This window comes from Notolepis coatsorum (assembly GCF_963971535.1).
Source record: "Notolepis coatsorum genome assembly, chromosome: 10".
Classification (NCBI taxonomy): domain Eukaryota; kingdom Metazoa; phylum Chordata; class Actinopteri; order Aulopiformes; family Paralepididae; genus Notolepis; species Notolepis coatsorum.
The window spans coordinates 15,869,417-15,897,329 of record NC_140174.1 but is presented as its reverse complement, the minus strand read 5'-3'; the positions used below and the strand labels follow the sequence as shown (position 1 = coordinate 15,897,329).

The 27,913-nt window shown below is 44.6% G+C and overlaps 1 protein-coding gene across 1 annotated transcript; it reads left to right on the top strand.

Annotated features, from left to right (window-relative positions):
- The first annotated feature begins 224 nt into the window (after window positions 1–224).
- On the top strand, window positions 225–7,282 carry LOC311235467 (uncharacterized protein). The gene is made up of 4 exons (XM_084322930.1): window positions 225–353; window positions 485–545; window positions 4,621–4,991; window positions 5,172–7,282. Exons 2-4 carry the CDS (start codon window positions 494–496, stop codon window positions 6,441–6,443), a joined length of 1,695 nt encoding a protein of 564 aa, XP_084179056.1. The 5' UTR covers window positions 225–353; window positions 485–493; the 3' UTR covers window positions 6,444–7,282.
- Window positions 7,283–27,913: the final 20,631 nt, after the last annotated feature.

Sequence of the window (27,913 nt, the reverse complement as noted above, 5' to 3'; positions counted from 1 at the left end):
ATATTGAGCTGTACTGTACTGTACCCATTCTGCAATCTGTTAATAAAAAGTCCAATCAATCAACACAGTACATACAGTAACATAGGCTACCACTAGGTGGCAGTGAGATCCTGTCACACCACCTGTGAAGTTTTGGGTCATTGCATATCGCGCTGTCTGTCCCTGTTGTGTTGCCGTACCCACTCTATCTGCTGAGGGGAGGTGGTTCAGTTAGAAATATAGCTCCTTATTTCACTCGTTTCTGCTAAATGTAACTCATTTAAGTTTTAACTTGTAATACACGATGCTTAACGTTCATTTTATTACTTGGTTTTATGACATTTGTGCTAATTTGACCACTACTCGTTTTATAGGTAGGTTAAAAATGTCGCAATGATTGCTACGGCCATTCCATGCATTCCATTCTCTCTGTTCTCCGAGTTATTATTATATATATATTATTCTGGTGAAAAAACTAATGCATTGTTTAATTTTGTACATGTAGGTATGCAAGATGTGCAGTGACCAGAAGACTCCAAATATGTTGTTTTATGTGTCTTCTGCAGGTATGTGGCTGAATTAATGAAAACTTTATTTAACAGATTGCAGAATGGGTACAATACAGTACGGCTCAATACACACAATTGTTAAGGGGTTGCAGACCAGAGAAAGACGTTTGTCTTGTTTACATCAGGGTCCCCCATTTTCAATTCATAGTGACATTTATGACATACACAATTATTATTTACACCTTACCTAAGATCCATAAGGATCTCCTTAATCCTCCGGGTCGACTGATGGTCTCTGGCATAGGTTCTGCCACAGAAAAAAATCTCTCAATTTATTGACGCGCATATCAAAGATTTGGCCTCTTCTCAACCGGGTTACTTAAAAGACACTACTGGGTTATCGGCCTGCAACATTTGTCCTTCTGACTTATTAGTTACCATGGATGTGGTCAGTCTATACCCCAGCATTCCACATGTTGACGCGTTAGATGCACTGAGTTTTTATTTAAACTCAAGGGAGGAATTACACCCCTCCACAGAAGCGCTAGTTAGCCTAGCCGATATAGTTCTAACAAAGAATTATTTCAGATTCCAAGATAAATATTTCTTGCAAAACAGAGGTCTCAGCATGGGCTCGCCGGCCGCTGTGAACCTAGCTAACCTGTATATGTCCAAGTTTGAAATGGACCACATTTTTAATAATAACCCGTTTGAGAAATATGTCAAATCCTATATGCGCTACATTGATGACTTGTTTTTTATTTGGTCTGGTTCATCGATTGATCTTCATGCCTTCCTAGAGTTCCTTAACACTCGCAGAGAAACGATAAAGTTTACGCTTAATTTTGATATGTACACTCTATCTTTTCTTGATGTTTTAATCAACAAAGCCCCAGATGGTATTTCATTACACACAGGTCTTCAAAAAGGAGACAGACCGCAACTCGTTCCTACATTATTCTAGTTATCACACTCCGGCATTAAAGAATAGTCTACCCTTCAGCCAAATCCTACGTTATAGGAGAATTTGTGACACGGAAGGCAGATTTATTGCTCAAGCAGAAGTCCTCCGTGGTAGTTTCCACGACAGAGGCTATAGTGATGCACTGACACTTAAAGCCCTGAATAAAACCAAACAGATTGATAGAGCCTCGTTGTTTAGCCACAAAAAGAAAAATGAAAACTCTGACAAAGTATCGTTTGTTTCTACTTATAGTCCCATCACGAGAGACATACGTAGCATTGTCAATAAATATTGGCATATTCTTCAGTCCGATCCCCTTACTGGGGCAGCGTTTCAGCACTCGCCTAATTATTTTTATAAACGACAAGCGAATCTTTCTAATCTTCTAGTCAAAACTGATTTTCCCATAAAGAAACCCACACATTTTATGTCCAACATCCCTGATGGTAATTTCCCCTGTCAGGCCTGTGTACAATGTCAAGGCATGATCAAAGATAAATTCTACACACACCCAAAAACGGGCAAGCGTATACCTGTTAAAGGACGCATTACTTGCAATTCCTCAAATCTGGCATTACTTGCAATTCCTCAAATCTGGTGTATCTGCTGAAATGTCTGTGTAATTTTTCTTATGTGGGTAAAACAACTAGAGCCTTTAAATCGAGAATTAGTGAACATAAATGTTCAGTTAGAAATTCAGATGTCAAGTCTTCGGTAGCTAGACATTTTTCTAAATGCAAACATGCCGTCAATGATCTTAAATACATGGGACTCGAGTTAGTCCACAGGCCCTCTAGAGGGGGTGACAGGCATAAGTTATTATTGCAACGTGAATGTTATTATATTCATTTGTTCAATTGCATTGAACCAAGGGGAATGAATGAAGAGAACGTGTTAACCTGTTTTCTATAAGTGCCTTTTACCTATCATTATTATGATTTCACGATTATTATCATTGTTTTTATGTATGAGGAATTGTTTTCTAATGTTGCTCATAAGAGAATTTTCGTTTAGCAAATATGGCAATGGCCTCATCTATTTAGCCCTAGTAACTATGGGTAAGATGTATTTTGTTTCTGGTATTTTTGGATTTATGTATTTTTGGATTTAGGAATTGACTCTATATTTAAATGTCCTTCCTAGGGTCAAAGTTGACCCGTAATCCCAGGCACACCTGTGTTTGATGTCATTTCCTGCCTACCCTGTTATATAACCACCATTTTGTCTAAATGAATACTGCTAGCCATCAACACTGAAGAAGGAACACATTGGTTCTGAAACCTGAGAGTGCTGGTCCGGCTTCCTGCTTTATTCTACATTTACATTTAGTCATTTAGCTGACGCTTTTATCGAAAGCGACTTACAAGTTCTGTACGACAAGTCATCAGGAAGGGTACAACCATAGGCGGCGCGTATGTAAGGCCAGGGGAGGCAATGCCGACCCAAACGCCCCAGTCTGCGCATTATTATAGGCAGCCTAGGCTATGATGTGTGTGTGGGCTGCTGCAGCCGGCGGTGGTGACAATACGCAAGGGTCGGCCAACCAAGGTGTCAATCGGCAGTAGGTGTGGTGGCTGTTAACATTCCAGACTGCAGGCAGTAACCAATCACGCTGCATCAAACTAACCGATGCCAGTCCCCTCCCCATCATATGTATATACTCTGTCAGGATCTAGGGGTAACAGTACTGTATATTTGAATACCGCCTATGTCACAAATGTATCAGTACTAAATACCTATATGTCCCTATGCCATAAATGTCATGTATGTTGTGTATGTCATAAATGTCTATATGAATTGAAAATGGGGGACCCTGATGGAAACAAGACAAACGTCTTTCTCAGGTCTGCATCCCCTTAACAATTGTATGTATTGAGCCGTACTGTATTGTACCCATTCTGCAATCTGTTAAATAAAGTTTTCATTCATTCATTCATTCAGTCTGGTCTTCAAAACCCTCCATGGTCTAGCCCCACCCCCACTTTCCGATTTTTCACCTCCAGGTTTGCGTGTAGTCTTTTACCAACAAACTTGCAGTTCCGCGTTCGGGTTCAGAACTGTTGCACCGGGTGGCGTCTATTCGAATCCTAACGCTAATTTCCATTAAGGACGAGTACATTTAGCAAATCAGCCCTCTCCGTGAGAGCTGCCAAGACCTGGAACTCCATTCCAAGTTACATGCCGCCTGGGCATAACACGGATCACCTGAGGCCGAGGGCATGATGAGACTGAGTCAGAGTTAATCAAACCGTGGAAACGTTTCCTTCATTGCCGTCGGCACCGCAACTTGTGAACGGCCTTTCCCAATGAGGCGCATCCGAAAGAACAACAATATGCGCCAGGAGAGACGGTCAACTCTGAGTCCGCTTCACATTGAAAGTGATCTCACAGACAAACTTAAAGCAGAAAAGATCATTGATGCGCGAAACGTTGCATTTTTTTATTTTTTGCATTTGTTGCATTTTTGTTGACTGGTTAATCATATTCGATGCCTTCATTTGAACAATTAATTTGCACTATATGAAATGAGTGGGGCTCGCTGTAGTAGCCTAGTAGACGTGGGTGTGTAGTATGACATCAGAACCTGGACAGCACCGCTTGAGTGCAAGCAAAAAAGAAAAAGGGAAAATTTTGCGCGCTTGACGCGGGTCCCGTTCCATCTACAGTCTACCCTAATGTTAATCTCAACCAACCCCTATGGGTACAACTCGTATCAGCTGAGTAACAATGTTCATCAAAGTGTTGCGTGTTACAGTGTAGGTTAGTTTATTAGGACAAGTGCATGACGGTAAGGTTGGTTAGGGTTAGATTAAAAAATAAAAAAATAATAAATTATTTTTTTAAAATCATGGGCAGACATAGTGAACTACCTCGTTTTCTCACCATCTATGTTCTTCCTGTGCTCCAGGACAGTTCAGTCAGTATGTTCTTCCTGTGCCCCAGGACATTTCATTCAGTATGTCAGTACATACTGAGGTAGAACATACTGACTGACTGTCCTGGAGCACAGGAAGAACATACTGACTGAACTGTCCTGGGGCACAGGAAGAACATACTGACTGAACTGTCCTGGGGCACAGGAAGAACATGTGTGAATTCTTAAAATGGGTGGCTTTCCAATGGTGACAGCAATTACAACTATTCATGTTATTATTCTGCCCCCTCCAGACCCCCCACAGCTCTCTGTCTGTGAAGAGGAGGTTCCCCCTGAACAGCAGGAGAGGAGCCCCAGTCTGGGCCAAGAGCAGCCAGAGCTCCTACAGATTAAAGAGGAACAGGAGGAACTCTGGACCAGTCAGGAGGGAGAGCAGCTTCAAGATCTGGAGGACGCTGATATCATCAAGTTCACTTTCAACCCTGTCCCTGTGAAGAGTGAAGATGATGAAGAGAAACCTCCGTCCTCATGGTTTAACCAAACCCAGGACCCAGAGTCCCTACAGATTAAAGAGGAACAGGAGGAACTCTGGACCAGTCAGGAGGGAGAGCAGCTTCAAGGTCTGGAGGAGGCTGATATCAAGTTCACTTTCAACCCTGTCCCTGTGAAGAGTGAACATGATGAAGAGAAACCTCCGTCCTCATGGTTTAACCAAACCCAGGAGCCAGAGTCCCTACAGATTAAAGAGGAACAGGAGGAACTCTGGACCAGTCAGGAGGGAGAGCAGCTTCAAGGTCTGGAGGAGGCTGATATCAAGTTCACTTTCAACCCTGTCCCTGTGAAGAGTGAACATGATGAAGAGAAACCTCAGTCCTCATGGTTTAACCAAACCCAGGAGCCAGAGTCCCTACAGATTAAAGAGGAACAGGAGGAACTCTGGACCAGTCAGGAGGGAGAGCAGCTTCAAGGTCTGGAGGAGGCTGATATCAAGTTCACTTTCAACCCTGTCCCTGTGAAGAGTGAACATGATGAAGAGAAACCTCAGTCCTCATGGTTTAACCAAACCCAGACTGAGGAAAAAAGAGAGACAGAGCCTCTAGCCAGCACCTCAACAGAACAGATTAAAACAGAATCTGATGGAGAGAACGGTGGATTATCAGAACCAGTCAGTAACTTAAATCCAGCTGGTGATTTAGAACCAACTACAGATGGCCAGCTCCTCTCTTCAGACTGTTCTGGAACTGATACTGATGACAGTGATGATTGGCTGGAGACTAGTGAACCTCATCCTGGTTTAAACTCACTGACATCAAAGAAGACACAAAAAAACAAAGGACAGCGTTTGTCTAACAGCAACCAGTTCAAGAGCTCTGTGGTTTCATCCCATGAGGTGAAATTATCAAACCAAATACCATGTTTGACCTGGAGCTGTAAAGTGTGTGGGGAATGTTTTCCTAATAGGAAAGCTTTAATGTACCATTTTACAGCCCATTCTAGTGACTGTGGTTTGTGTGGAAAACATTTAGAACCCACAGTGAGCTTGAAACTTCACCTTCAAACTCACAGGACATGTACTGTTTGTGGCAAGAAATTTACTACTATTACACTCTTGGAAGCACATATGAGAAGCCATACTGGGGAAAAGCCCTATAGTTGCACACTGTGTCCTAAAAGATTTAGTGCAAAAAATGACTTAAAAGTACATATGAGAAGCCATACTGGGGAAAAGCCCTATAGTTGCACACTGTGTCCTAAAAGATTTAGTGCAAAAGATGACTTAAAAGTACATATGAGAAGCCATACTGGGGAAAAGCCCTATAGTTGCACACTGTGTCCTAAAAGATTTAGTGTAAAACATGCCTTAAAAGTACATATAAGATGGCATACTGGGGAAAAGCCCTATAGTTGCACAATGTGTCCTAAAAGATTTGGTGCAAAACGTGACTTAAAAGTACATATCAGAAGCCATACTGGGGAAAAAACATTTAGTTGTGAAGTTTGTGGGAAAGGATTTAATCACAAATTAAAGAGACACATGAGGATTCACACCAGAGAAGAAACAAACTCACGTCCGTCCCTCCCTCATCTAGTTCACGTTCAATCCCGTCCCTGTTAAGAGTGAACATGATGATGACGATGATGAAGAGAAACCTCAGTCCTCATGGTTTAACCAAACCCAGACTGAGGAAAACAGAGAGACGGAGCCGCTAGCCAGCACCTCAACAGAACAGAGGAAAACAGAACCTGATGGAGAGGACTGTGGATTATCAGAAGCAGCCAGTGACTTGTTTTTATTTAATTTATTTGTGACGGCCCCCACTCTGCCTGATTATTGGTGAGTCTGCTGCCCCTCCTGGAGCAAGGTAGAGTGGGGTCTCTCTCGGCTTCTCCATCTCCTCTGAACAGGTTATCCACCACCCATTGAACTATACTATGTAAGGGATAATGTATAGCTACGAGGTCATTGTCGCAAAATAATTGACCGACACGGAGTTTAGAACACCGAGGCGCCTCGCCGAGGTGTTCTTTAAACGTAGTGAAGGTCAATTATTTTGCGTCAATGACCGAGTATAGCTATACATTATCCCGCTTATTACATGGCTAACTTACTAACAATATACCTAATTAATTTTACACCATCGACAAGACGAGATCAAATGCAGACGCAGTTCTGTTCTGTCGCTCCGCTGTCATCGCCGGCAGCTTCTCCACTAGCAGCCGGCAGGTGTGTCTGATTGGCTGCACTGATGCAGTGTGTCAGTGGGCTTGATTGCTACAGCTGCGCACAGCGGTCATTATTGCTCGACAGAGGTCCGTTATCGAGTAATAACGGACCTCTGACGAGCGCTATTGACCAATCACAATCAAGCATTTCGGCTAATGTTAAAACGCCATGTAATAATCCTACTTACACCACACCGCACCACACTTCACTTTTCACTCATCCACACTGCATTCATCACCGATTCTTATACATACATATTAAATTAATTGTTTATATAAATGATTGGTTGTGTTATATAGGTTTAAATAAATGATATTGTTAAATTGCTTTCACGTGTGGACTCCCTATTTGTCACAATTGACCCGTTTGTGACATATTTGTACTTTATTTAACCAGGTTTGTCTTATTGAAGTTAGAAACCTATTTTACAGCAATTAAGACAATTACAAATCACAATTTCATAAAATTCACAGTATAACATTTAACACTTTGAGTGCCAACGACGCTATATGTCATTAGTTCATGCTGACCGTGGAATGCCAGCAACGCTATATAGCGTTTGTTTGTCTTTTTCTTTTTTTATTAGCGATTTGAATTCATATTTCATCAATCTAGCCTCATGTTAGTGCAGCAACCTCTCTCTGATCTCCATTGGGAAAATACCGCCCCCTATCGTCTCTCCCTGTGTAACTGCACCCCATTGGATTAGACTGATGGGGGGGGGGGGGGGGGGGGGGAATCCAGTTTCCTCATTTTACTTATCCGGCAAGCCATCCGAAGAGATCGAAGTGATTGCCGAGCCGGAAAACGGCGTGGAATACATATTTCCAGTACCCAGCGCTGAATTAATAAACACGATCGATATTTGGAATGGCGATCAGGAATTGGAATAATCTTTTTGGAGAACATCTGATCTGAGGTAAGGAATCTATTTGACCAGTCTTAGGATAATTGGATCTGTTTTCACAGAGATATCAGCGTTTGCCCTATGTGTGTGTGTGTGCTGATCAGGAAATGAGAGAATATATTTTTCAGCTCGCTTCTCTAGCGTGCATAAGTACACATATACTATCGATAATCTAGCGTTTATTTGAAAACGATTCATAAATAGGCCGAAAAATGGCTTTTGTATATTCCAGAATATTCCAGTAAATGCCGTTTATCACGGAATCTTTATATTTTCCTGAAACTTTCAAGAAAACGAGGGCTTTTTAAAATGCTATAAAACGGAAATTAACCGATTAAAAAAAACAATCCGTTTCGACAATGTTGACTGCAAACAAGTCATTGATAAGCGACAGCCAGATTAGACACATAGCCATAATTTAAGACATAGATTATGCGTTCACAACACTATCATTGAAGTGGGTGCTGGCCAGTGGCGTCGCGTGGGTAAAATAACGGGATGCCAAAAAAAAATGTATTAAATATTTTTATTAATATTTTATTTATTTTTTATTTATTTTTAAGTCAAGCAGTCACCATGTACACTACAGTATGGCTCGGCGGCCAGTCAAACTTTATTTTTATTTATTTAACAGATTGCAGAATGGGTACAATACAGTACGGCTCAATACACACAATTTTATAAGGGGATGCAGACCAGAGAAAGACGTTTGTCTTGTTTACTGCTGGAGCATTGGTTCATTTTTGGTCCGATTTTTCCTTGCACGATTTTTTCGCGTGCCCGTGGGACACTTTTCCGTTTCGGCGAGTTTATTCCACGCTTTCGGCTTTCCTTTTCTAAGCATTTTCGGGGCTACATGTGAATGAGTAAAAGTTGCGGGACGCCCAGATGTTCCCACGCTAGAAAGCTCGCGTGGAGCCCATAATAGGCTCACTTAATACAGCGTTTTAAAAATCACGCAACATTTTCAGGGTCGCAAGCCAACCTTTTCCCCTCGTTTTCGATGATGGAAGTGATTTAGGAAAAGCTTCGGCACGCCGAGAGGTACCCGTGGATTTAATCTCGCGAGGATCGGGGCAATATTCGGCCCGTGGGAGCAGTCACGGGTTAATAAAATTACTACGAATAATGGACTCTGTGAAGCGCTCTGAGTCAGAGCAACAGTCAGTCAGAGAAGAGCGCTATATAAATCCAATCCATTATTATTATTATTACTACTTAGTCTGCTGACAGGCCCGTTTTAAGGTGTGGGCAGGGCTTTAGTCAGCTCGAATTGGATTGGCTAGTATTGGTTTTGGAGTCCACATACATGGGGAGGCTGGAGAAAGACACCTCCCCCCTGCCTCCTCTCCAGTCTCCTCTGCTGCAGTGAGTCTGACATTGTGTTAGAGAGAGTGAGAAGGAGAAGAGGGAGACATTTACATTTTTTTTTTTTAGTTTTTTCATATTTCATATTTGATATTAATTCATATTTTTATAGGGAGGCCTGGCTTCCGTTGGCTTCCATGAGGATTCGCCACTGGTGCTGGCATTCAACCATGTTTTGACCATGTTCACCAGTGGCATCCAAGGTGTTAAAGAAAAGGGGGACCACATCAGAGTTGTACATTGAAGGCAGGCAAGATTAATTTAGTGTGACCTGTTATGTAACATAGCATGCCATTTACAGACTTGTTCATCTTCCTCCATGATTTGTATCCTAGCTTTAAAACATGATAGTGATATAAGCTCCTCCAGATCCATGTTCGTTTTAAGCTCATTCCAGGCCTTAGGGGCAGAAAACTGGAAGGCTTTTTCTCCGTACAGAGTCCTAGAGGAGGGTTCGGTCAGCAGTACCTTGTCTTGTGAAGTGCTGTTTTCCTGCAGAGTGATGAAAGAACACAGATGGTGATTTAGAACCAACTACAGATGGCCAGCTCCAACAAGGGACCCTTAAATGTCAAACCCCTATGCAAATCAGCTGGCCCCAGTATTTACAACCATATTCAATCTATCCCTGGCTGAGTCCGTGGTCCCTGCCTGCTTCAAAGTGTCCACTATAATCCCTGTACCAAAAAACCCCTCTCCAGCAGGCCTAAATGACTACAGACCGGTGGCTCACCTCTGTGGTCATGAAATGCTTTGAGAGGCTGGTCAAGGACCACATCTGTGCCTCTCCCTAGTAACATGGACAGACCGAAGGGGGGCTCTATGTGAGATTGCTGTTCATTGACTATAGTTCAGCTTTCAACACCATAGTCCTCACCAGACTGCTTGACAAGCTGATCGATCTGGGTCTGAGCTCCGCCATGAGCGCCTGGATCCTGGACTTTCTAAGTGACAGGCCCCAGGCGGTCAGGGTGGGGGGTCATACCTCCAGCAAAATCACCCTGCGTATCGGGTCCCCCCAGGGCTGCGTTCTGAGCCCCCTGCTGTATTCACTGTACACACATGACTGTGTGGCCAGGTTCAGCTCCAACTCCATAGTTAAGTTTGCGGACGACACTTGGAGGTCACTAAAGACACTTTTTAACTGCTGCTGTGACCCACTGTCACCTCCATTTATATGTAAATACTGATCGGAACGTTATGTTACTCACTGTGCCTTGTATATATTATATTTATCTATTTCTACCTTGTTTTTTAGCACTCACTTGTATTTAAATATGTTTAAGTTAAGTATTGTGTGATTTTGTGTGAAGGGCAGACTCACACAGACCTGAGCCAGAAAAGTAAGATTTTCATTGTATGGCAAACTGTCTGTTTAACTGCACATGACAATAAACAATCTTGAATCTTGGTGGGGCTGATCTCTAACAATGACGAGACGGCCTATCGGGAGGAGGTTGATGAACTGGCACGCTGGTGCCGGGATAACGGCCTACTCCTGAACATTGGTAAAACCAAAGAGCTGATCGTGGATTTTAGGAGAATACAGCAGGGGACACACACGCCACTGTGTATAAACAGGGCTATCGTGGACAGGGTGAGCAGTTTCAAGTACCTGGGAGTCCACATCACAGAGGACCTGACATGGTCAACACACATAGATTTTGTGGTGAAAAAGGCGAAACAGCGCCTCTATCACCTGAGACAGTTAAGGAAGTTCAGAGTATCTGGGAATATACTCCACTCCTTCTATTCCGGGGCTGTATAGAGCATTCTGACTGGAAACATCACTGCCTGGTTTGGAAACAGCACGGCACAGGACAGAAAGCCACTCCAGAGAGTGGTGCGCTCAGCAGAGCGTACTACGGGTATTGCACTACCACCCCTGCAGGACTTGTATAACAGGAGGTGCAAATCCAGAGCCTGCAGAATAATGAAAGACCCCCACCACCCCAACAACAGCCTGTTCAAGCTGCTGCGGTCAGGCAAGCGCCTACGTACACACGCTATGAGAACAGAGAGACTCCGGCTCAGCTTCTTCCCCCAGGCCATCAGAACACTGAACACTGAACTCTCCACTCACAAGTACACATGAGCACACACACACACACACACACACACACACACACAACAACACCCATGCTGCAACCGCTTTAAACAATCACTTTAAACAAAATGTCACTTTAAATAATGGAAAAGTCACTTTAAAGGAAGGAGGTATTGTATAGTATAGTTTACTTTAGATACATTAAGTATAAAAATTACGGAGTTCAAATAGTAAATTGTATATTGTATAGTAGTGTACATAGGAACCAGTTTCTCAGGAACTTAGCATGTCTTTTTTTATCATGCACATCTTGTGTCTTACCTATTTTTTTATTGTATTATTGCACAATCGATGCGGGCATGACCACCCGCATTTCACTATGCCCAGGTATGTATGTGACAAATAAACCTCTTGATTCTTGATTCTTGAACCCCCCCCCCCCTGTATTGATTGATTGATTGAAAACTTTATTAACAGATTGCAGAATGGGTACAATACAGTACAGCTCAATACACACAATTGTTAAGGGGATGCAGACCAGAAAAAGACTTTCGTCTTGTTTATATTAGGGTCCCCCATTTTCAATTCATCATAACATATATGACATACACGACACACAGATAGACAGTACTGCTATCTATACATTTATGACATACCAGATTTACAAACACAGTACTGTTTGTGATACAAAAATAGTCTAAAAAAGAGAGTATATACATTTGACGTAGAAACTACATTGGAGGAGGTTGGGTAGGTGGTGGGGGGGGGGGGAACTGTACATTGGAGGTGGGTGGGGGAAACTGTACAAGCAAAACTACATTGGAATATCGACTAAACCTTACTTGGTCCCAAGAAGAGGGTCTTGTGTATTATTGGGTTAGGACATTTACTGTACATTGGAGGGGGTTGGGTTTAGACATTTACAGAGGCCAGTTTCGAACTGCAGTCTCTCGTAGGTGCTCTTTGAGAGTGGTTTTGAAAGTGGTTCACGTTCCTTTACAGCTGTGGGTAGGGCGTTCCACATTGATGTGGCATAGTTGCGAAACGTGTTTAGTCCCTTGTTTGAGCCGAATCTGGGTTTTACATGATTTGTGGAGCTCCCTCTGGTGTTGTGATCGTGGTATTCACTGACCTTTGGGAAGTATTTTGACATGTACATGGGTACTTTAGTCGTGTAGTGTATCTTGTAGACCAGGCCCATTGCAAGTTGCTTGTACTCTGTCGTCTACTCTAAGCCATCCTAGGTTGTAAAAGTGGGCAGGGGTGAGGTGGGTTCTAGGAGTAAGGTCAAGCAGTAGTCTGACCAGTTTGTATCCCTGCCCTGCATGGAATGTTCCAACTGAGCAATGTCAGAAGGATCCGCCCCTTGCTGACAAAAGAAGCCACCCAACTCCTCGTCCAATCAACAGTCACGTCTCGCCTCCCTCGACTACTGCAATGGGGTTAAGTTAGGGGTTAAGTGTCTTGCTCAAGGACACTTTGACACGCTGCCCAGGAGAAGGGGAATCGAACTGGGAACCTCCAGATTACCAGATGACTGCTCTACCTCCCAAGCCACTGATTAGTATTAGTGCTAATCAGATGTATGTACAGAGTTGTAGTATTAAGTATTAACATGTACAGTGACACAGGTATAAAGACACTATGGTAGTAAGTAGGGATGTCCGATATTATCGGCCTACCGATATTATCGGCTGATATTGCCATTAAAATGTGATATCGGAAAATATTGGTATCGGTTTTAAAAAAATAAATAAATTATTTTTTACATTTCTAGAACCTTTATTTACCCAGGCAAGCAAGTAAGAACAAATTCTGATTTTATTTATTGTCAAAAGTATGCATAATGTTGTGTTAATTCCACAACAAGAGATATGTAATGTTAATTACCTGAAATTATTCTGTTTTTGGGGGGGGGGGGGGGGGGCCCTGCATATATCAGTATCGGAAATTAAGAGTTGGACAATATCGGTATCGGTAAAAAAGCCAAAATCGAGCATCCCTAGTAGTAAGTCATACTGGCCAGCAGCGTAACTAATAAGAGTAGTTCTGTTTCGTAATGGATCTCGCTCGGTGTCACTACTGCACTATACCTCGCTCGTGCACGCGCACTGAATAAAAAATTCCACAATGTACCTTTACATCCCAACATTCGTCTGACCACACCCCTATCAGCTTACCTTCATAAGCAGGTGTGTGGCCACCTACTCGCCTCCTTCTTCGCTTTCACCACAAGGAAGTGCCTTCGGTAGATCCCCACTTGACGAGGTTGCTAGTTGAAGAAAGTTGAGACGAGTTTACATTGTGCTTATTTTTTTCTTCTCTCATAAATATTCAAGAGAAAAATCTAAGTCATAATGTCTACTTCGGAGAGTCGTAGAACCACTCTTCACCAGCGGTTCTCCATTCCCGCCTCCGTCGTGCGTTCTGGTGCGGGGCTGTTGCCGCGTTCGTGGTCGGCAGCCACGCCCGGTAGGCATCCGATGGGTAGTTTGCCTCTCCGAGGAGCCGGTGCACCGGTGCCGTTGCCTCTGCGATGGCCTGGTCCTGGCTCTGGTTCCTCTGTTTCCGGGGAATCGTCCGTTGTTGAACGGCCGGTTCCTTTGGTTCCGGAGGATTTGAGACGTAAACTTTTTGCGTCTGCTCGTTCCCGTCGCAAGATGGTGTCCTGCAGACGCGAACGGCCTGGGTTTGGGGAATTGCTGGAGACCAGCGAGGATGCGTCGGTCTCTATCTGCCCAATGGAAACAGAGGATTGCATGGTAGAGGCGGACAGGTTCTTGTTTGAAGGCCCAGTAGAGACGAGTATCCCACCCGTCCAGGTAACACTGGAGGGGGGTGAAATGTCTCCTTGGGGCGCCTTGTTCGAGGATGTCGGGGAAACCCCTCTGCCTCATCGGCAGGATGCCCTACTATCAGCCACATCAGACTGTGGCTCCTTGACCAGTCGAAGCCTGCTGCATGTGAGGGATGCGGGTTCGGTGGAGGAAAGTCTGCAGGGGGAACTGCAGGCTTTGTTCCCCGAGCTTATGGCAGTGGCGGCCGCTGCAAACGGCGTGCCGCTGCCGCAGCCACTGCCTGCTCCTGTCCCCGATGATCTAATAGGTCATCTCTGGCAGCGTCGCCCGGTGAGAGGGGTGGACGTTGTCTACCCATTTTTCCCCTCAATGGGGGCCTATGTTCATCGGGGCCAGGTGGTGTCCCACATAATGGGCCTCACTCCCGCCTACGTACCAGTTACGCGGGTGGTGGGTTTGGTCGAAGGTATGAGAGAGGGTGTGCCACGGCTTGATAGGCCGATGGCCGCTCTCCTCTGCCCGGATGTGGTGTGGGAGCCGTTATGCAAGCCGGTTCTCCAAGGAAAATCGGCTAGGCGGTTGGCGTATTGGAGTGACCAGTCGTTCATCGCGGGTACACAATCGCTGGCTGCTGCGTCTAATGTCGCACAGCTGGCAAGATTTGTATCCGGGATAATGACGGGCGGCACAGAGCTGACTGAGGTACAACAGGATCAGCTCACCCAGGCGGCAGGAGCTGTCCTGCATCTGACTCAGGTGCAGGCCATAGCCGCTGGGAAAGTGCGCGCCCTGGCGACTCTGATCCAGCGCCACCTTTGGCTGGAGCAGGCCCGTGTGCCGGAGAAGAAGAGAGCTCCTCTTCTGACGGCCACCCTCTCCGATGCTGGACTGTTCGGGAAGGCCCTGCAATTGATGACCTCAACATGCAGAGAGATGGCAGAGGAGAGATCCGTGCTCCAACCCCATTTTCCACCTCCCGTCATCGCCGGTGGGGTCAGACGGCTTCCACGTCGTCGAGCTACCTCCGCCGTGGCTGCCACTGCCTCCACCGCCACTGCTGGCCCGTCGAAGAAGGCCAGGAGGAGAGACGGTGCTGCTGCTGCAGCCGGCCCATCTACGACCGGAGGAGACGGTAGGGATTGACGAGACCAGCAACCGATTACCTACCGTCCCTACGGGGCTTCTCGGGGTGGCAAAGCCCGAGCGGCTCGAGGCAGCAGACTTTTTTCCCCTGCAGTCCCCTCTGTTTACCCCTCCCCGGCCCTCTCATATTATTTGTTTTCATAAATAAAAAGTCCCCTCTAAAGGGGGACTGTATTTTTGTTAAACAAACTGTGTGTTTCTTCACCAAAACATATGATGAGGTTGCAAAGTGTGAATCTGCATTAGTATACATTGATGGATGTGTTACGTTCGTGTTATGAGATTAAAGCAAGGTCTGCAGCATACACTCGGTTATAGAAAGGTTTCTATCTCGTCCTGACGCTCCACATGCAGGTAGAAGCTGGTTGTATGGTCTGTTGCTTACACACAAAGTAATGTTGAACTACAATACTGTTGTGTTAGTTGCAGTAATGCTCATATACACACGTTCCATGGCCTAGCCGTTATACTCTCTATCAGTGTTTTTCTATGTACAACATGGAATGCGGGTGTAGGATTCACACACACACACGACTTGGTTTTGTTGTAAACCCTGTTCACAGTCTGTGGGTAGCGTGCATTGTATTAGCTTGCGCTATTCATTAGCATTCTACCAAAGGTTTCATATACTACAGTTGTTATTGTGTGTAGGGGGAAGGGTTTTTGTGAGGGGGTGCCGAATAAACCCCTCCTTCCCACTTGATTGGTCAAGGGGGTTTTCTCATCTCCTGTTGGGCCAGTCAGGGCCAAGCCGTTAAACGCCTTGGCTGGGGGGGGGGGGGGGGGGGAAGGGTTGTCCTGACTCTGCTCCTATTACAAGCAGGAGTTGTGTGTGGGGTTTCCCCCCGTCATAGCATACGAGTACGTTGCTATGACAATGGCTTCCGTGAGTTCGATTTTTACGTAAGATCTGTTGTGTCAAAGTGTCGGGTTAGAGCGTAGGACTTACGGGTCCGCTACGCTCGATTTTATGTGTAACTTGAGTCAGTTGGTCACGTGACTCGCAGTTGCCATGGCTTTTTCATTCTACGACTCACGTGGGAAGGCTTTCTGGGGAATTTCGGTCTAAATCCTCTGTGGAAGGGGTGACTGGATGTAAAAATGTAAACAGTTTTTACCCTCGGCTGTGTAGATTGGGATTCATGCTGTTGGTGCTTCCTTCTTTTTTATTAAAAAGAGTTGGAGTTTAGGAAGCACCACACCCCTCTTGTCGTTCCCCTGGGCGCCTTGGGGATTCACTGAAAGGTCTAAATAGCCTGTTCATTGATGTGGTTGTGTCCCGACGCACGCTTAAGTGCTAGCTCGGGGTGTTCTGTTGAAGATCAGGCGGGTGACTAGCACGCCTTGGTTGCTTGTGGTTAAAACAGCGTTTTTATAAAGCAACTGGGATGGGGGTTTTTTCCTCTTCCGACGATCTGTTATTGGTTATCGACGGATTCTCGTTCATATCTGGGGGATGATGACGGAATGGATCTGAACATATGTAGAGGGGTCTCACGCCCTTGGGGTGGGCCACCGGGCGCGGTTCGCACCGACCGTCTGGGTGGCACCTTCTTTTCATGTTTTAAGATCAACACGCATATCTGCCCCTTCTCCTGGAGTAGGCATGTCGGCGTGGTTAGGGCACGGGACTGGTTCTGGTCACGCTGGTCCAGATCAGTTAAACCCGTTGTCCGCCGGGGATGCAGATCTGCTGTTCTGGTACCCTGAGGGACTTGTGCTTTTTTCGGGGGGAAATAATGCCAGGTCGGTCCGGGTGTCACAGGGTTAGGCGCTATGGAGACCCTTGTTGGGTACATATTGTACTCTGCACTGTCGTAATGGCTTACGGCCATGCCAACCTGTACACGCCCGATCTCGTCCGATCTCGGCCGCTACGCAGGTTTGGTACTGGTTAGTACTTGGTTGGGAGACCGCCTGGGAATACCAAGTGCGGTGTGCTTGGGGCTGGTTCTCCATTATTTTCGCTCCTCTCTCACGCGTGGCGAAGAGGGGGCCGTTGGGGTGGTCTTGGACCTCCTCTGGTAACCCTGTGCTTCCCGTGCCGCCGGGCCCGGTCCGAAGTAAGGTTTCGTCGACCCGTAGGCCTGGAATAACCCTTTTTTGAAAACTGAAACACTTGTACTGCGGTATAGCGGTGTATGCCCGCAGGTGTGTTTTGGAGTTTTTTCTTGAGGGGTTATAGGAACAACCACCGCATAGGGTAACGACAGGGTGGTTGGAGCAGAGTCAACTCCCGTGTTACCCGGTTGAGTGTGCCCGTGCACGTTCATGACGTCTGCCAATCATGTCAGCCTTCTCTGCCTCATACCCTCTGGGTTTTTTTTTTAAAGGAGGCTTTGTCATGGTGATCAACAACGCCAGCATACGCACCTTCCGCCGGGGCGGCTGTTTTCAGCTGACTCCTTTGGCGCCTGTCTTGTCTGCAGTGCTCCAGGCTCAGGTTACAGCCTGTTGCCTGGTTTCCCCGGTGCGCTGCCTGCTTCCGTTGGTTAACCTTTTTGTGTGCTTACGGCCATGCTGACTGCCTGTTCTGCAGGGTCAGTGTGCCAGGCGGTGTGCTATTGGGGGGAAAGGGCCCGCTCTTGAGAGGGGCCTTATCCGAATACGCTTAGCGATGTGGGGGGCGGTGTCACTAAGTGACCACCTGGTGGGGTCTTGATGCCTGGCGTCATTGACCTCTCCGGGCCCCCGTTTTCCAGGGGATCCAGTCCCTTCAGTGGGTCTGGGTCTTCCTTCGCGCTCCGCTGCTACGGCCTTGCCACGGGGTTGGGTTTGCTCTTGACCCCGTGATTTCTGGGGGCAGTAACGAGGTTGTTCCTTACGTTCGTTCCCGGGTGGCATGCGGGTTGTGCGTGTGTGTAGTCGTGGGGTCAAGCCACGGTCTGCTCACCCTGTACGTTGAGTTGCTTGAGTGCCTCTTCGCACGGTCGGGTCCGTCGCCCTCCCGGGAACCTCCAATAGGGGGGGTGCCCTCCATTAGGGGGGGTCGGGGGGGCTCGGTCCTCCCCGATCTGATGGTTGTGGGGGGCCTCAGCGGGGTACATTTGTCGGGCGATGGCTCTCGCTCGGCCTCCCTTGTGCAGTAGTGACGCCGAGCGAGATCCATTACGAAACAGAACGATAACTATAACCAAGTTCTGTGAGTAATGGTGACGCTCGGCGTCAGACGCCGCTGCAGCCCTTGATCTCACCTTGTGGTGAAAGCTTGGGAAGGAGGCGAGTAGGTGGCCACACACCTGCTTATGAAGGTAAGCTGATAGGAGTGTGGTCAGACGAATGTTGGGATGTAAAGGTACATTGTGAAATTTTTTATTCAGTGCGCGTGCTCGAGCGAGGTATAGTGCAGTAGTGACGCCGAGCGTCACCATTACTCACAGAACTTGGTTATAGTTATAACCTATCGTTCTGTTTCGTAATGGATCTCGCTCGGCGTCACTACTGCACAAGGGAGGCCGAGCGAGAGCCATCGCCCGACAAATGTACCCCGCTGAGGCCCCCCACAACCATCAGATCGGGGAGGACCAGGCCCCCCGACCCCCCCTAATGGAGGGCACCCCCCCTATTGGAGGTTCCCGGGAGGTATATATCGGTAAGGGACATGTACAAAATGTATAGATAGATAGAGGCTAGTATCTACAGATATACAAAGGATTATATGCAGGTATGTACAGACAGATGTGGATATATGTAAATGCAGCTATGGTTAACAGTTGGTTAATATAGTTATATTCGCTTACAATTTTATACGTTTATTTTTGCATATTAATAATAATACTCAGGATTGTATTTCATATGGGTTTATATAGATAATATGAGTGGCGCATGATTTCTTTTTGCTTGTGCAATTATTTAGTCTCACAAGACGTGTTTCCGCCTTTCTTTGAGACCCGACATGACTTGATGGATGGCTGTCTTGACTTTGCGGTCAATTCAAGCAAGTAAAATAGTTGTCTGACGAAAGACACAACACAATCGATGTTCTCTTATACTGGCACGCAGCCAATTGATTGCTATATGGATGATGATTTTCATTATATGTTGACGGTTGATGTTAGCTACGTTTTTGATGGGCTTTCAATTGCTAATGGTATCATTTGTATTGTGTACAGATTCTACGGTTTGGATGGAGAATGGACAAGCGTCATTAAAATCAGTTCAAGAAATCTACTTGTATACTGCGTCGTGCCTGGAGGATGTTACAATATATATGGATAGATACATATTAATACAACAACTCTACATACATCTGATTAGCACTATTGCTCAGTAGTATGAATGAATGAAAACTTTATTATTATAACAGATTGCAGAATGGGTACAATACAGTACGGCTCAATGCACAATTGTTAAGGGGATGCTGCAGACCAGAGAAAGACTTTCGTCTTGTTTACATCAGGGTCCCCCATTTTCAATTCATAGTGACATTTATAACATACATGACATCATGACATTTATGACATAGGGACATACATGACATACAGGTATATAGTACTGTTACATTTGTGACTAGGGATGCTCGATATTGGCTTTTTTACCGATACCGATATACCGATATTGTCCAACTCTTAATTTCTGATACCGATATCAACCGATACCGATATATGCAGGGTTTCCCCCCCCAAAACATTTAATAATTTCAGGTAATTAACATTACATATCTCTTGTTGTGGAATTAACACAACATTATGCATACTTTTGACAATAAATAAAATCAGAATTTGTTCTTACTTGCTTGCCTGGGTAAATAAAGGTTATAGAAATGTAAAAAAAAAGAAAAAAATTTAAACCAATACCGATATTTTCCGATATCACATTTTAATGCCGATATCAAATGCAGTTTGATACCGATCCACGCTATATTAAAAATTTCAACTGTACATGGTCCTAAACGTTATGACTCATCATGCGCGGGTGAACGGAGGGGGGGGGGTCGTTTATAATTCCGTGATCGCGTTGTTAAATGATTTATGTAGTATGGGTGATATATAGACCAGAGCAGTTTGCATCGATAACAACAAAGAAAAACGCTGAAACTCACGGCATCCTCCTCTTAGCGTTGGGCGATGATACTGGAGCAAACAGATCCCAGTTATGTGATGTGGATCGAGGCGATCCATTTCTGGTTTGTATAATACGAATACATGCCCAAATCATGTAGATTATTGAGTTATGGCAACGATACATATCCACGGTGTGTGTCTTGAGTCCCGCGACGATATACGAGTGGCCGGACGGAATAGGGAGACGCACAGGAATCACAAGAGATCTACTTCCGGTTGCAACTCGCCGAACAGCCACCAGGTGGCAGTATTGAAGCGTTGCAGAGTTGTGCCGGCTGAAACAGCATCAGACAAGCCTCCGTGACTGAAATATGAATACCATGGCGAGAATATGAAATATGATCAAAATAACGTTGTACGCCGTGATCTGGCACTATTCGCATGAACTTGAAACCCGTCGTATGATGTTATTGGCACCAGATGTGTTAAGGGGATGCAGACCAGAGAAAGACTTTCGTCTTGTTTACATCAGGGTCCCCCATTTTCAATTCATAGTGACATTTATGACATACACAACATACAGGAGACTGTACATTAGGAGGGGGTGGGTGGGTGGGGGGGTTTGGACATTTACGTGGTGTCATGGGAATTATTAAAGGACAAACGATGAGCCGTTTACATGAATCATTCTGAGTCATTATTAATAATAATAAGAAGGTTTATTTAATAAAGAAAGTTCATGACAGCGTGGCCACGCTGCCAGACCAGTCACCCCCCCAGAGGCAGACATGTTAACCCACTAGCGTCTGACAGGGGACTGGCCTAGAGGCCTGGTCAGCCATACAATTGAATACATGAAATTACGTAGAAGAAAACAAAATGGCTGGTTAGAGAAATTAATAATACGACTATGTTATGGCTAAGCCTGGAAGGAAAAACAGCTCCATCTTACAGTTCCCATGACCTTGGGTTATAGCTCTATGGCTGGTAGGAACAGCAACTTCGTTACGACTGAGAGAATGATAGAGTATCTTAAAGAGACATACACACATTAACCAGTAAATCTGGTTGGACTGAAACTCTAGCTGTATGACATGATAAAATAACAGAGACTCATAATGACATGATAATATATTCCACGACAGTTCCCTCCTCTTGATAATTATTAATCACAATCATTTATCATTTCATAAAGATAACAAAAAATATTATCATTCAAACACAGATTATAATAACCCAGCAAAAACTATTTTTATTATCTAAAAAACAAAAGGTCCTCTGCATAGACCCCGTGTCACGTGCAAAAGAGAAGTTGTCATAACAGCAGCCATCATTAGCGTCTCTTTGCAAATGCCCAGACGGATGGTCGGAGGACTCAAGGGTACAGTGTCCAGTCTCTGGTTTTGTCAAGGCCATACTTCTCCCACCACCAAGCTGAAAAATTGAAATCACAAAAGAAAACACAGGGCAGTACCTTGCAAGATAGACTGCGCTCACGAAATATAACATAGCGAAAACAGAATACACGTGACTGCATTCTCCGGGAGATAGCCAAAACAAAACAAAAACAATCTGCAGACTCCTCACAAAGAATGAAAAAAATAACTGGTTACTATTATAATGCACAACATATTACAAAATCTCCACCTGAATCAAAGAAAGTTCATTACATCATTACCTAACATCTTTTAGGACGATACTGTAATATCTGCATGTATTGTGGTTCAAACCTAAGCATTGTGGGTAAAACTTGCCTCATCCCGGAAACGGTCTCTTCTCCCTCCCCCGGTCGCTGGTCCAAGCACCCCTCTCTGCAGTCCATGTATGCCGTGGCTCGGTCCTGATGATCCTCCCCTCCGATGCAAGGAGCCTGTCCGGTGAATGGCTTAGACCTGCTGGAAACTGTCTCTAAGATCTTTATCTCAGGACCACTGATCCTATCAGACTGGAGTCAGCTGTCGGTTGATGGTCTTAGCGCCCCATCGTTCACTAGCCGATAGGCCCTCTGCCTCCTAGTTCTGGAGCAGATTTGGACAGCTTACTTTCACAGAAACCAGCTGTAGTCGGTCCCCCCACTCAGGCCCTTGGTTGTGGCCCTGATGGAACAGGCCTGCTAGAAACTGTCTCAGTGTCCATGCTCGGCTGATGGTCACGGAGTACTGTCCATGTGTCACCGCTGTAACTGCAGAAGCCTGGTACAGACAGTGGTCCTCTGCGCGTCCTCCTCTTGGTCAGAGACGGGTGCCGGACCGCAAGGAGAGTGAAGAGACCGTTCAGCAAGACCCCACCACAGAAAAAAGAAAGAAAAAACCATCAGTACATAGCTCAAATACAACTGAGGTTTTTGACCTAGGCTTTCTGATACTTATTGTTATGGGAGATTTATAATATAATATGAGCAATAACTTGTAATGTTATCAGTACATGGCTCAAACACAACTGAACACAATCACGTGCACTCCTGTGACATACGAATAAGATTAAAGAGAGAGAAAGAAAATAAAGAATTAATAATAAAAAAAACTGTATTCTGAAGCTGGACGAAGGTCATTCAATCACACTGTCACTCAGGGGTGACATGTTGTAGTTCTCACCTCCTTACCAGAGGACAGGTCTAAGACTGAACTGAACTTAAAGGGGAGACACTGCAGGTGAACTAATATATATCACACTGAAACTTCCCCAGTTCACTACTTACATTAAGACACTACTTTTTTTTATTTTTTTTTATCACAATTGTATGTTCAAACATGCACATGAGGCCTGATCTACTTAAATATGCACTAATTTGCATATAATTCCAGGACAGAAATCTGAACATTGGATAAAGCCATTTTCAAAATTATAGCTCCATTTTGTCGACATATTAGAGCCAAAGGGGATTTTGGATATCTCTTTTTATCACTCCATAAATCAGAATATACTCCATTCAGTCATTGTTATGGCAAAATTCCATACTATGCCAAATCAGATATGAATAGAACTGGACAAACCAAATAAACAAAAAATAAAAACCACTCTCGCTGGCAGTGTGCTAAACATCCTGCCTCTGAACCACTCCTTCTATCGCCCTTTGCTAAGCCAACACATTTCGATCACTGTGTGTATTGAGCCCCACTGTACTTTTAAGGAGGAATTTTAAATCAATAACTTGTTCTGAGGCCAAAGTTTGAAATAAGGAATGGAAGTTTTAATTCCTCACACTGATCAATTGATAAGGAATGCGCAGTTGGTAATCAGACCATGTAAACAAATGTCCGATCACCAAGTGAGAGCGATCTTTCGTTCGGCAAGACAGTTAATACACACATATGACGTGGAAGGAGCTGGAACATCACCCTGAGGATTGGCTGAAATGACTATTATGGCTGCTTTACAAGGAAAACAGAACGGATCCCATAACAATGTCACTTATGGCCTTATAGCAAGGATCAACATAGATCATAACCAAATTGTTTTGACTGGCTAATGTGTGCCTCTCTTAAAGAGAAACGCACATACTACGCTGATACCTGATGACAGCGCCCTCTCATACAATACCAAAATCTTTAAAGAGGACTGTTGTTCATCGTGCCATCAATCATTGGAATAACTGCCCACTGAACATAAGTAAATTGAATAGTAAAGTGTCTTTCAAATACCACCTAAGAATGCACTACTTAAATATGTGAGCTGATGTTGATAATGATGTCTGCCCCCCCATTATACCTGTCTCTCCCCCCAATATATATATATATATATATACACATAACATATATATATACATATATATATATACAGTGGCTTCCCCTCGCCACAATGTATAGCAAAATAAAGCCCAAAATATACACTATCTCTATTGGAATGGAGACTTCAGCTCAGGCGACAGCTAATGGGGATCCTTTTCAACAATAAACCCGCCTTCTGGTTGTCATGCGACGTGTTGTCATGACAACTGCGTTTAACCTTTACACACACTTCAAAACGTTTCTCTACTGTTGCATTAAAGAGGTCACCCCTCTCCCTCGCTCTGGGCCTCCAGTACACTCTAATCTCAGATGTTCTAATGAGGAATGTCAACAAACATTCTCTCGCTGGCAGTGTGGCAATATGACTTGCTGCACAGGATAAACTAGGGATGGGCAAAAATAATCCAGATCGATTGATCACATGATGTACTCGAGTACTCGTGGAGGAAAACGCTGTACAAAATAAACTTATTTTCCGGTGTTTTAGACTTTTATTTTGAAGCCCACCGCTCCGTCTTTTCCGGTGTTCTAGACTTTTATTATGAAGCCCACCGACCGGACCGGAAGTATTGTTGTGTGATTATCACGACAGCCGCTTTGTATTCCCTTGTAAACGATAACGAACCAGAGCCGCGTTGGGAACCCTGTTGGTAAAAGCAATGACGCCTGCCGCGGACGTCAAGTTGATAAAGTTCCTATAATAACTTTACGAAACGTGTGAAGACATTTTGATCGACTTCTTTTTTTTTAGTTCATGTTATTAGATTAAGCACTTATTGTATACACATGAAGCACTAGATAGACTATTTGTTTAGTTCAATAGTTGTTCTTAAAGAAACATTCCCATCAGGCACCTCGCGGAACCCCTGTGTGCCCCGTGGTGTGCAGGCAATCTACCCGTTATGTCAGTCCTTTGACCACCCGCTTATTGTAAACAATCATGCATGCACTTGTTTTAATGTTGTTCTGTGTCGTTAGCCACGCTATATGTCGTATTCATTTTGTTAGCTATTTAGCCAATGTTGTTATCACTGAACGAACACCACCAAAACGTTACTGATCTCTAATCCTCATTTAGCAGCCCAATTTCTCCGGCAGTAGCTATGTATTGATCACAGACACAAGTGTCAATCTATGTAAATATTGATGAGTATTTTGGTGGCTGATACAATGTGATGATGAGCAAAAACAGTCCAGCTCTACTATCAATAACAAGATACTAACTGACGTAAATTCACCCATGGCAATGTCAACACACACAAACGATGCAGATAAACACAAACGATGCAGATAAACACAAACGATGCAGATAAAATAGCGAATTGTTTATCCCCTATCACAGCGTGCATGCATGTAAACGTGTGTGTGTGTGTGCCTACACAGACAGAGGAAAATATTTCTATGTAATATAACAGCGTGCACAGCCTGTGCTACCGTATGCACTTGTTTCTATTCTATCCTGTATTTAATAAAAATAATTACCCATATTTGTGCCTTTATGGCTGCTCTCTTTTATTTTTTTTATGTTGATTCAAAACAGGGTATATATTGAAATGTATTTAAATCCCAGTCTCAAAGGTATACCTAAACCCTATACACTTTATGATAACTTTGGAGCTACTAATATAAATTTCAGAAGGCCCATTGTCAGTGATTTGTTCACATGGCCTTAATATATTGCTGTACCTGTATCTCCATCGATCTGTGTGCGTGCATGTGAGTGTGCGCTATACTTTGCCTGAGCTCAGGTCGATGTCTCCCCGCCGTGCGTCCAGCCAATGCGCTGTGGGCCCGTCCCGTCCTGCACCTCCGCACGCCATTGTGCTTTTTTCCCCTCGAACACCTCCTTATAGGCTCTATAGGTCTTTACACCAATGCCCGGCGCACCGGAGTTGATGGTCGCCGGCGAGACCAGCGGATAGGAGACGGGACGGCCGGTGACGGTGACGCACACGGAAAGACACCGAGCCCAAAATCCAGCCCCGGGCACACCGTGGGAGAAAAGACAGAAAAACAGATTCTTAGCTTCTCCCGTCATGACCCCACAGGCCCCCCTTTCTGGCCCCTCTAAACAAACAGAAAATAAAAACCCACAATATGTGGCAGACAAATCGTTTCCTCTGAACACTTTCGAGAAAAAAGCTCTGTGGAGTAGCGTATCACGCCTAATTATCGGATACCATGCCCCTATCTTATTTCTTTTCAGAAAAACTGCAGTATGACCAGATAAGACAGTGAAAACTAATCACACGACCCCCTGACCCCCTATCTTTTGGCATCCCACGCACGGTCCAACTTCCCGCCTCCTTGTTAGGAAAACAACCAAAAAACCCAGAATCAGTGCCTAAAACCCTTTCCACTATACTCCACAGTACATTCTGCACACGCCTACAATATCGGATACAAATGTAATTCACGCCTAATTATCGGAACATACCTCTTAATTTTAAAGTGTCCAGAGGAAAACCATAAAAAAAAGGTACCCAAAAAAACAATACTATGTACAAATTATGTAGCCCCCAAAAATTGGTTCCTCCTGAGCACTCGGAGACAAAAAGCTCTGTAAACAGCGTACAGCCAGAACATACCCCTTAAATCCCAGTACTCAAGGAAACAGGGGGGTTACACACATTATCCTATATTCAATACCCCACTCGCATAAGTACTTTATAGATAGAAACAAAAACCGCTTTTAAACAGAATGGCTACTTTATACATAACCGCTTTTAAACAGAATGGCCACTTTATAAATAACCGCTTCTAAACAGAATGGCTACTTTATACATAACCGCTTTTAAACAGGATGGCCACTTTATAAATAACCGCTTTTAAACAGAATGGCTACTTTATACATAACCGCTTTTAAACAGAATGGCCTCTTTATAAATAACCGCTTTTAAACAGAATGGCTACTTTATAAATAACCGCTTCTAAACAGAATGCCCAGCTCACCGAATATCTCCCCCACGCTCCCATGGATTCTAGCCGTAGTTGGCAGCCAAACTGACGCTAGCAAGCGGTTCCTCACTCCCTTCCCATCATGTGCGGGGGAGTATTGAGGAGAAGAAAGCGCTTTCCCTGAAGCCCAAGACTTCAACCTGCCCGCATAGCGCCTCGGCTCGCGGCCAACTCGACCCCCATCGCTCTAAAATATATATTAACCTAATTAAAAAAATACCCCATAATTCTTCTCGTCGTCAACATATTTTATTATACTCGTGGTAGGCCCCCGCACCCCGTCTATAAGGCACGAGCCTAATCCCTGCCTAATACATTCGGGACGTACCAAGATTTGAGAAACTATAGAAAAAACCATTGCCAGTCTACCAAGCACAGTAATACACCAATACAATGAAAAAAATAACCACTGCAGAGCACATAGTAATATACATTTAAAAAATAGCTCTGACCGGCACCATGTTCTAGTTTAGACCTCTAATTATAAATTTAAAAACAAAAAATGTCTTAAACAGAAATCAGAATGTCAACAGCTCACCGAGTGTTCCTTATCACGCGTCCCCAAGGTTCATGCCGGAGGTGACAGCCAAGCGGACGGCGCAGCTGGTTCTCTCCCCTCGGTGTCTCGCACGGAGGAGCCTCGAGACAGCGCTCCCCCGGAATTCCAGGATTCACCCTTTCTGCAGAGTCCGTTTGGCGGCCGACCTCGACACCCATCGGTTAAAAAAAAAAAAACATCTCGTCGCCATCTGTCATGGGAATTATTAAAGGACAAACGATGAGCCGTTTACATTAATCATTCTGAGTCATTATTAATAATAATAAGAAGGTTTATTTAATAAAGAAAGTTCATGACAGCGTGGCCACGCTGCCAGACCAGTCACCCCCCCAGAGGCAGACATGTTAACC